This window comes from Chiloscyllium plagiosum, chromosome 32 (assembly GCF_004010195.1).
Source record: "Chiloscyllium plagiosum isolate BGI_BamShark_2017 chromosome 32, ASM401019v2, whole genome shotgun sequence".
Classification (NCBI taxonomy): Eukaryota; Metazoa; Chordata; class Chondrichthyes; order Orectolobiformes; family Hemiscylliidae; genus Chiloscyllium; species Chiloscyllium plagiosum.
In genome coordinates, this window is record NC_057741.1 from 44164845 (window position 1) to 44175927 (window position 11083).

Sequence of the window (11083 nt, forward strand, 5' to 3'; positions counted from 1 at the left end):
GAGCTGAAAATGTGTTGCTGGTAAAGCACAGCAGGTCAGGCAGCATCCAAGGAACAGGAGAATCGACGTTTCATTCCTGATGAAGGGCTTATGCCTGAAACATCGATTCTCCTGTTCCTTGGATGCTGCCTGACCTGCTGTGCTTTACCAGCAACACATTTTCAGCTCGAGTCAGAATCATTGGTGATCTTTAAGCGGCAATTGGATAGGTACATGGATAGGTGCTTAAGCTAGGACAAATGTTCGGCACAACATCGTGGGCCGAAGGGCCTGTTCTGTGCTGTATTGTTCTATGTTCTATAGAGTGCATCACAGCTACAGAAATGAAAGCTGTTGAGGAAGATTTGTCTACTGGGTCAGTATGGGTGGGAGTTAGGAACAGCAAGGGAGCGGCCACCTCATTGGAGGTTTTCTATAGACCCCCTAATTGCAGTAGAGAGATTGAAGAACTGATAGGCCATCAGATTTTGGAAAAATGCAGATGTAGCAGGGTTGTTGTTATTGGTGACTTCTACTTTCCCAATATCGACTGGAATCTCCCAAGTGCAGACGGTTTGTCAGGTGTGTTCAGGAGGGTTTTCTTACTTAGTATGTAGACAGACCAATAAAGGGAGAGGCCATTTTGGATTTGATGCTCTGCAATGAGGCAGGACCGGTGTCAAATTTTGCAGTGGGAGATCTCTTTGGTGACAGTGACCACAACTGTCTCACATTTAGCATAGCCTTGGAGTGGGAAAGGAGCAGTTACCGAGGGAAGGTATTTAATTGGGGAAAAGGAAATTATGACGCTATCAGACAGGAGTTGGGAAGTACAGACTGGGAGCAATTGTTCCCCAGAAAGGGCACAGCAGACATGTGGGGACTATTAAAGGAGTAGTTGTTGCGAGTGATGCACAAATTTGTTCCTGTGAGACCGATAAGAAGGGGTAAAATTAAGGAGCCTTGGATGACGAAAACAGGGGAGATTCTTGTCAAAAGGAAGAAAGCAGCTTCTATAAGTTGGAAGAAACAGGGATCTAGCACAGCTTTAGAGGATTACAGGCTTGCTAGAAAGGAGCTCAGAAATGGACTGAGGAGAGCCAGGAGGGGGCACGGAAAAGGCTTGGCAAGACGTATTAGGGTGAACCCAAAGGTATTTTACTCATGTGTGAGGAATAAGAATGAATAGGGAGAAGGTAGGGCCGATCAGGGATAGCAGAGGGAACTTGTACGTGGAGTCTGAGCAGATAGGGAAAGCCCTAAATGGGTTTTTTGCTTCAGTTTTCACTAAGGAAAGGGACCATTGTTGTGAATGAGAATTTTGAGGAGCTGGGATAAAGGCTTGACCAGATCAAGATCGATGAAGTTGATGTGCTGGAACTTTTGGCAAACATTAAGATTGATAAGTCCCCAGGGTCAGACCAGATTTATCATAGGCTGCTCCGGGAAGCGACAAAGGAGGTTGCTAAGCCGCTGGCAAAGATCTTTGCTTTGTCACTCTCCACGGGAGTCGTACCAGAGGATTGGAAGGAGGTGAATGTTGTTTCTCTTTTCAAGAAGGGTAATAGGGAAATCCATGGCAGTTACAGACCAGTCAGTCTTAGGTCTGTGTTCAGCAAAGTTTTGGAAAGAATTATGAGGGGTAGGATTTACAACTATTTGGCAAAGCATAGTGTGATTAAAGGCAGTCAGTGTGGCTTCATGAGGGGCAGGTCATGTCTAAATAATCTTATTGAATTCTTTGAGGGAGTGACAAGACAGGTTGACAAAGGTCGAGCAGTGGATGTGGTGTATATGGACATTAGCAAGGCATTTGATAGGGTTCCCCATGGTAGGCACATTCATAAAGTCAGGAAGTATGTGATACAGGGAGATTTGGCTATCTGGATTCAGAATTGGTTGGCTGACAGAAGGCAGAGAGTGGTTGCAGATGGAATGTATTCCGCCTGGAGGTCAGTGTTGTGTGTTGTCCCACAGGGCTCTGTTCTTGGGCCTCTGCCCTTTGTAGTTTTTATAAATGAGGAGGTTGAGGGGTGGGTTAGTAAATTCGTAAAATTAACACAAAGGTTGGAGGTGCCGTCGATAGTATCGAGGGCTACTGAAGGCTGCAGCGTGACATAGACAGGATGCAGAGCTGGGCTGAGAAATGGCAGATGGAGTTCAATGTGGATTAATGTGAAGTGATGCATTTTGGAAGGTTGAACTTGAATGCTGAATATAGGATTAAAGACAGGATTCTTGGCAGTGTGGAGGAACAGAGGGATCTTTGGTGTTCAAGTATATAGATCCCTCAAAGTTGCCACCCAAGTGGATAGGGTTGTTAAGAAAGCATATGGTGTTTTGGCTTTCATTAACAGGGGGATGGTGTTTAAGAGCTGCAAGGTTTTGCTACAGCTCTACAAGTCCCTGGTGAGGCCACACTTGGAATATTGTGTCCAGTTCTGGTCGCCCTACTATGGGAAAGATACAGAGGCTTTGGAGAGGGTGCAAAGAAGGTTTACCAGGATGCTTCCTGGACTGGAGGGCTTGCCTTATGAAGCGAGGTTGACTAAGCTTGGACCTTTCTCTCTGGAGAGCAGGAGGAAGAGCGGTGACCTGATCGAGGTATACAAGGTAATGAGAGGCATAGGTAGAGTCAATAGCCAGAGACTTTTCCCCAGGGCAGGATTGACTGGAACGAGGGGTTATAGTTTTAAGATATTGGGAGGAAGGTATAAAGGGGACGTCAGAGGTAGGTTATTTACGCAGAGAGTTGTGAATGCATGGAATGCGTTACCAGCGGTGGTGGTGGAAGCAGAGTCACTGGGGACATTTAAGCGACTGCTGGACATGTACATGCAGAGCAGTGAGTTGAGGGGTGTGTAGCTTAGGTTATTTTATTTTACATTAAGATTAATCCTTGGCACAACATTGTGGGCTGAATGGCCTGTTCTGTGCTGTACAGTTCTATGCTCTAAATAAGAGCCCAAAACGGTTCACCGTATCCCAGATGCAGTCTGACTGGCACCATGTCCAGATTTAGCAAGACTTCATTATTTTAATACTCCGTTCCCCCATTCCCTTTGATACAAACACCATCTCACCGTTTGCCTTCTCCATTACCTGCTAGGCTAGGGTATTAGCTTTTCTAATTCATGTGCAAGAATCCATAGATCCCTCTGTTCTGTAGCTTTCTCTACTATTTCCTAATTTAAATGTCACCTCTATAATAGAGTCATAGCAGACCCTTCGGTCCAACCCGTCCATGCCAACCAGATATCCCAACCCAATCTAGTCCCACCTGCCAGCACCCGGCCCATATCCCTCCAAACCCTTCCTATTCTTATGCCCATCCAAATGCCTCTTAAATGTTGCAACTGTACCAGCCTCCACCACTTCCTCTGGCAGCTCATTCCATGCATGTACCACCCTCTGTGTGAAAAAGTTGCCCCTTCTTCCTCCCAAAGTGCATAATCTCACATTTTCCCACATTATAATCCATTTGTTACTTTTTTTTGTCCTCCTGCTTAATCTGTCCATGACCCTTTCAGATTCTTTGTGCCATCTTCACCACTTGCCTACCTATTTTTATATCATCTGTGAATTTGGTAACAGTAAGTTGACCTTAACACTGATCCCTGTGACACTTACTAATTGTAGGTAACCATCCTGAAAATGGCCCCTTTATACCAACTCTTCTATTTGTCCACTCCCCTCTCCATGCTAATACTCTGCCCCCACTGCCATGGGCTCTTATCCTAAGTAGCCTATAATGTGGTACTTTATTCAGTGCTTTTTGGAAATTCAAATATGTTGCAAATCTGGTTCCCCTTTCTGTCCCATTTGCTACCTCCTCAATATAAATAATAAACTTGTCCAGTATGATTTCCCCTCATGAAGCCATGCTGACTGCTTGATCTGATGTATTTCTAATTGCCCTGCCAATGCATCCTTTACATTAGACAATAGTTTTCCATTGACAGTTGTTAAGCTAACTGACTGACTGACGATTACCTGTTTATTTTTCCTCCTATCTTTTTGACTAAGAATGTTACATTGGCAACTTTCCAATGCTCTGGTATATTTCCATAATGTAAGGATTGTTGGAAGATTATTACAAGTGCATTTGCTAACGCAGTTCATGCTTCCTTTAAAATCCCCATATGCAACCTGCAACATTTAAGAGGCATCTGGATGGGTATATGAATAGGAGGGGTTTGGAGAGATATGTGCCGGCTGCTGGCAGGTGGGACTAGATTGGGTTGGGATATCTGGTTGATATGGATGCTTGGACTGAAGAGATGTACAGCATGTATACAGACCCTATGACTCTATAACCCATCAGGTCCATGGAACTTTATTGGCCTTTAGCCCTCATTAGTTTGCCTTGTACTTTTTTGTCTACTGATTTAGTCTCGCGCTCACACTTATGCTCTCGTACACTCTCCCACTCCCCCACCCTATCCTGTCTCCCTCCTCTTCTCCCCTAATTTTCCTCACTGCTCACCCCATCTCCCTTCTTACCCCTGTGCCCCCATCTCTCACCCCTACCCCCACACCCCCAGGCATGTCATGATTATACAGAGTCAAGCTATCTCAGTTTAAACTTATTTCAGTTGGTTTAAATGTGGGCAAAAGAGTGAGGTGAGTGAGTACTCTTTAATATCAAGAGTGTGGTGCTGGAAAAGCGCAGCAGATTTGGCAGCATCAGAGGAACAGGAGAATTTGATGTTTCAGGTATAAGAGATGGAAATGTGTTGCTGGAAAAGCGCAGCAGGTCAGGCAGCATCTAGGGAACAGGAGAATCGACGTTTCGGGCATTAGCCCTTGTTCAGGAAGAAGGGCTAATGCCCGAAACGTCGATTCTCCTGTTCCCTAGATGCTGCCTGACCTGCTGCGCTTTTCCAGCAACACATTTCCATCTCTGATCTCCAGCATCTGCAGACCTCACTTTCTCCCCTGTTTCAGGTATAAGCCCTTTATCAGGAATGAGGTTTGTGGGCCGGGGGAGGCACTGAGAGATTAAATTGGAGGGGTGTGGGGTTGGGGCAAAGGTACTGGGAACGTGATAGGTAGATGAAGATGAGGGAGAAGGTGATAAGTCAGAGAGGTGGGTGGAGTGGATAGATGGGGAAAGTGATGGACAGGTCAAGAGGACAGTGTCGAGTTGGAGGCTTGGGACTGGGATAATGTAGGGGGAGGGGAAATGTGAGGAAACTGGTGAAATCCACATTGATCCCGTGTGGTCGCAGGGTCCCAAAGCGGAATATGAGGCGTTCTTCCTCCAGCCATTATGGTGGTAAGGGTTTGGTGATGGAGGAGGTCCAGGACTTGCATGTTCTTAGTGTAGTGGGAGGGGGAGGTGAAGTATTCAGCTGCAGGCGGTGAGGTTGGTCGGTGCGGGTGTCCCAGAGATGTTCTCTGAAATGATCCGCAAGTTGGCGTCCTGCCTCCCCGATGTAGAGGAGACCACACCAGGTGCAATGGATATAGTAGATGACATTGGTGGAGGTACAGGTAAATTTCTGATGGATGTGGAAGGATGCTTGGCGGGCCTTGGATATGGTATGAGTACAGGTTTTGCACTTCCTGCGGTGGCAGGGGAAGATGCCTGGAGCGGGGTGTGGGCTGGTGGGGGAGATGTGGATCTGACAAAGGAGTTGGTGGAGGAAATGGTCTCTCCGGAATGCTGATAGGGGTGGGGAGGGAAATATATCTCTGGTGGAAGGGTCCGTTTGTAGATGGCGTAAGTGGCTCTGATCTCCAGCATTTGCAGTCCTTATTTCTCCCTTTAACATCAAGGCTACACTTTAAGGAGTCAGAGCAAAACAGAAGTCAGTTGGAATCAGGGTAAAACTCCTCACTGATTGGAACTGTTGGGGGTCGTACCTATCCATTAGTAAGATGGTTGTTGGTGGAAGCCACTCGTCTCAGCTCCAGGATATCTCTGCAAGAGTTTCTCAGGGTAATTTCCTAGGCCCAATCATCTTCAGCTGCTTCAATGATTCCCCACCGCAATAAGGTCAGAATTGGGAATGTTCACTGATGATTGCACAATGATCAGCATCATTCACAACTCCTCAGTTACTGAAGCAGTTAGTGTTCGAATGCAACAAGACACTGATGATATCTAGGCTTGGGCTGACAAATGGCACATAACATTTGTGCCACAAATTCCAGGCAGTTATCATTTCCAAGAAGGGATAATCTAACCACCATACAGCTGACAGTCCGTTTTGTTACCATCACTGAAACCCTCACTATCGACATCTTGAGGGTTATTGACTAGAACCCAAACTGGATTTGGCATACAAATACAGTGGCTGCAAGAGCAGGGCAGAGGCTAGGAATCTCAACTCCCTGTTCATATTCCAGGGTGTTAGATAGTCAATCCAGGTGTCTGTTCTAACTTTGGCATGGCTCGTAACCACTTTATCGCTTCCCTGTCCTGATATTCATTAGTTCAACTCCATTGAGGTATAGCGTGTTGTAAATAGAAACCTGGAGGACAGAACCCACATTTTCCCAAAGTGAGCTGACTTCATGAGCATGATGATGATGTCACCATGTTTGTGTTTTGCATAATTTGATATGTGGGATGTTATTAAGATTAGCTGAGTTCCTTTAACCTTTAATTCTGTCTCTTTAACAGACTGATGAGGAGAAACGACAAGGGTTACCTGTGGTAATGCCTGTGTTTGATAGAAATACTTGCAGCATCCCCAAGTCACAAATCTCCTTCATTGATTACTTTGTTACGGATATGTTTGATGCCTGGGATGGTAAGTGTTTTATTTTTCCCTAACACCCCCCATTCTCCCATCAAACCGTAACATGTTATCATTTGACGTGCAGAACCTAAAACTGTCATTACAATACATTAAATTAATTATGGTCTTTGATCATACGGGCGGCACGGTGGCTCAGTGGTTAGCACTGCTGCCTCACAGCACGTGGGACCCGGGTTTGATTCCAGCCTTGGGTGACTGACTGTGTGGAGTTTGTACATTCTTCCTGTGTCTGGGTGGGTTTCCTCCGGGTGCTCTGGTTTCCTCCCACAGTCCAAAGATGTGCAGGTCAGGTGAATTGGCCATGCTAAATTGTGCATAGGGTTAGGTGCATTACTCAGAGGGAAATAGGTCTGGGTGGGTAACTCTTCGGCGGGTCGGTGTGGACTGGTTGGGCCAAAGGGCCTGTTTCCACACTGTAGGGAATCTAATCTAATCTAATTGTATTGATTCTCTGTAGTATTTTGAGTCTGTCGCACATTCTTTTGAAATCTTATTTCTCCAATTTTCCAGTTTTTAGTTGCTCTAACTCCTCTTCTGAAAGTGTTCGTTGTTCCTCTTTGCACAGACCACAGATTGATCTTAAGGCTCTAAAGGCAGAGCTGCAAAGACTATTAGGTGATGCACTTAACCATTGGGAGTAATGCTAAATCTGACAAAGGAAACTGGTTGTCGTACTCTTCATTTGTCAACTGAATCAATTCTGAAGCACAAGTCATATGATGTACAGTTTCAACTCAGTAATTGCTCTGTCATCCTGTGGACACCTCCCCTTTCTCGCTGTCTATTGTTAAAACACTCGCTGCATTTCACAGAAGGAAGCCACTTGGCTCAACCAGTCTATGCACCACACATGCTTCCTCCCACCTTCATCTAACCCTATCAGTCAGTTTGTGCATTACAGTTTCTCAAATGAGATAGATGACTAGATAATGTATTTCAGGGACATTTGTTTTATTTACTGGAAAGATACAGGCCATTCAACATTACTAAATTCATGCCAGGATCTATGCTCTGCACAAATCTCCTTGTTTAATTTCACCTTAATGCCATCGTTATATCCATGTAATCTTTTCTCCCTTGCTCCTCCCTATGAATACGCCCACACTCTCACCTGAATCATTCCCCATTATGATTAGGTCCACATTCTATGAGTAAATAAATCTGGATTAGATTTGAGTGATTTTCATATTTATAGTCCTGAGTTTTAGATTCCTACCCTGTTGAAAGGCTGAATTTCCTACCTTTTCTTTGTTACTATAATTCTACCTATCCCATTCAAATGTTAAAGTTCTCTGTGTTCACGTCCCAGCTTTCTCTCGCTCTTCCCTACCTCCTCCCCTCTTTCTGTCTGTCTCCTCTCTAGTAGCCCTAGTTTTGTTAAATCTTTATTAATTCTTTGATATGAGTCTTAACGTGTTTTTAAAATTTGATTGTAGTGTTTGCTGACCTGCCCAACTTGATCCAGTACTTAGCGATGAACTTCAAATATTGGAAATGTCTGGATGAACAGAAGCTGCATTCTCTCCGTCCTCCTGAGCCGTGAACGGGCCAGATATGTTATAAGACTCATTGCCATTTGTACAAGTCCTGCTCTGTTTGCCACTGGATTTCTTCAAAACGAAGCAGTCGAGCATGACATCCCAAGGAAAATATGGGAGCAGGATGCTTTGCTGGGATTTGGCTGTCTGCTTCTGGAATTTTTTACACTGGATTGATACTGTGCAATCCTGCTCCAGTGTAAAGGTCCCAGCAGGACTGATGACGAAAAATAATTTATATGTGATCTTCACGATAAGCTGCTGCAGAACACCATTGCACATTTTTAAAAACTCAGTCTAATAGTGTATCTGCTTTCTTTGTGTTGGAACTGTATTGAGTATCTGTACTTTTATCATGGAACAGTTTGTGTCAGAGATTTATCTTGTCACCTGCACAGAGACCCCACAAATCTAATCTGTGCCACCAAAAAATGCAAGACATGAAGGAAACCTCAGCATTTAGTGAAATGTATCTTGTTTATTTTTCAGATCTATTCAAAAAAGCACTCCCCCCTCCCTGAGCACTACTGATTCTCGTTTATACGTTTGAAGAAAAAAATATATGTGAATCTAGGTGCAAATGTTTAAAACAAAAGCTTTTCAAACACGATCATTAACTATTATGATTTAGATGATCTGTTTATTTATTTTAGATGTTTAATATTTTCTATGAATTTATATAAATACTAAAAACAACCAAAGCCAACTTTCGAATAAGAACATAAATTGACATGATTCAGATGTGATGCTGTATAGACCTTTTTATTTTCATAATACAAATACAGAACCTTCTAGAACAAACTTTTTCATTGCACTATATGGATAAAAGTATCTGTTTAGTTGTCTGTTAATGGGGGTTTGCATTATGGAAGGTGTTGCTCCTGCAAACCTTCTGAGCTGCAGCAATGTTTTGTCCTTTGTATCTTTGTAACCCCAAGTTATCAATTGCCCTCTTAGTTTTTATAAATGGCCCAATGATTTATCAGACTACAGTCAGCATTATTTACATCAGGGTTTCCATAGGCTTCTGCGATTACTTTCTTTACCAATTTAAAAAAATCCTTTCTCTGTTTGGTGCATTTCCCATTTCTGCCTCACTTTATAAAATATTCTAAGATTTTATTTATTAGCAATGCAAATCCTATCTTTAGATATTTGTGGCTAATTAAGCAATCAACCCATTATTTTATCGTTTTCCTCTCATTCTCTGGCCAGTCGGGTTAATCAATCATATCCTTTACTTGTATCTCACTTTTACACCAAGAGGTTTAGATGTTCACATCCCTCGACTTGTGGAAATTGCAGTGCTTTCCAGGTTTGCTACTTGAGGTATGAGGATTTTGCACGTCTGGAGAAGATTCAGGTCGTAGAAATGAAGAGCTTCCATTTGTATTGGGCCTTTTATGACTACAAGGCAGAAAATTAAGCTTTTTAAGTTGCATCACTTGTAATGAACACAGCAATTATTTTGTGCACAGCAAGGTGTCACAAGCAACATGTGGTGATCAGCGAATCTGTCTTTAGCATTGTTTTCAGATATAAATCTAGTCAAGGACAATGGAGTGAACTCACCTCTTTTTGGAATAGCAGCCATGAGCACGTTTACCTGAGACGGTAGATGGGTCCTTGATGCAACATTTCATCTAAATCATGGCACCTCTGACAACATCAGTGCTGCAACATTTTCCATAGACGTGAAGTGTCAGCCTGAAGAATGAACTCAAGTCTCTGGAGTGAGGTTTGAAAACATGACCTTCTGACCTGGATGTAAATGAGAACTTTGAATCACAGTGACATTAAAATCACTCGGCCTGTGGATGTTTCTGTTTGGACCCCAGCTGTAGCTGTTCACAGTAACCAGTGTTATAGTAAAACACTCAAACTCTCATGAGGCAACATTTCCACCCGTGTGTTTGAAAACTTCATGCTGCAATTCCACATCATCCAGTATGGAACAAGAGAAAACTGGAGATGTGCAGGCCATGGGCATGAGCAGTTCCAGGTCATGGGGGAAAAACCCATTGGGCAACAAGAAGATGCACCATTTTCTATGTTCTGTCCCACGAATAAATAGATCGGATGCTACATTATTTTAACACTTGTTAAAGCCATCAGAGAAATTAATATATTTGCCACACAAGAGCTGGAATTTTTGTAATTTATTTAAATATTATCAGGGTGTGCCAAAGTAGCTGTCCCCACAACAGTTACAGCTCCTGGCATTCATGAGCAGTCTCCTCTTGCTTTATCAGTATAGGGCACGTGTTGTGGAAAATTGGGAGCTGTAAATGCAGAATAAGCATTTGGTGCCAGTTGCACTAGTATTATTTATACGATAATCTGGGAACAGGAATAGACCATTCAACCCTTCAGAGCTGTTCTGTTGTTGAAAGCAGGTCATGACTGCCCTAATGGAAAAATTTCTGACAATTTCAGACTTTGCCCTTCGTGTGATTTGGTTACCTACTTGATTTTCAGTGCCTTCCTCTCCCTGTCTTGTGTAAAATGCCCACAAGCCCTTGCAGTCAGAGCTTGTATGTGGTTTTATTCTTGTATGGTTGCTAGTTATCACTTTTTGGTTCAATGTTTATGCAAAGGATCCTAAACTATTGTGTCAGTAATTCCAGGCAACATTTGATTTTGTCTGTTAGTTACCAAGAAAGCTTAGCTGGCTTTACTGTTGTTGTTGAGGAAACAGGGTTCAGACAGAGCAGTGGAGGGATACAGGATAGCCAGAAGGGACCTGAAGAAAGGGATTAGAGGAACTAAGAGAGGGCATGAAAAATCTTTGGCGGA

General features: G+C 43.4%; 1 protein-coding gene across 1 annotated transcript in view; it reads left to right on the forward strand.

The window, feature by feature from the left end:
- pde8a (phosphodiesterase 8A) overlaps positions 1 to 9509 on the forward strand; it is a 131139-nt gene extending 121630 nt beyond the window's left edge. The window contains exons 21-22 of the mRNA XM_043673974.1: positions 6611 to 6740; positions 8186 to 9509. Of these exons, the coding sequence (XP_043529909.1) occupies positions 6611 to 6740; positions 8186 to 8292 (237 nt within the window). The 3' untranslated portion in view covers positions 8293 to 9509. The remainder of the gene's footprint in view (positions 1 to 6610; positions 6741 to 8185) is intronic.
- Positions 9510 to 11083: the final 1574 nt, after the last annotated feature.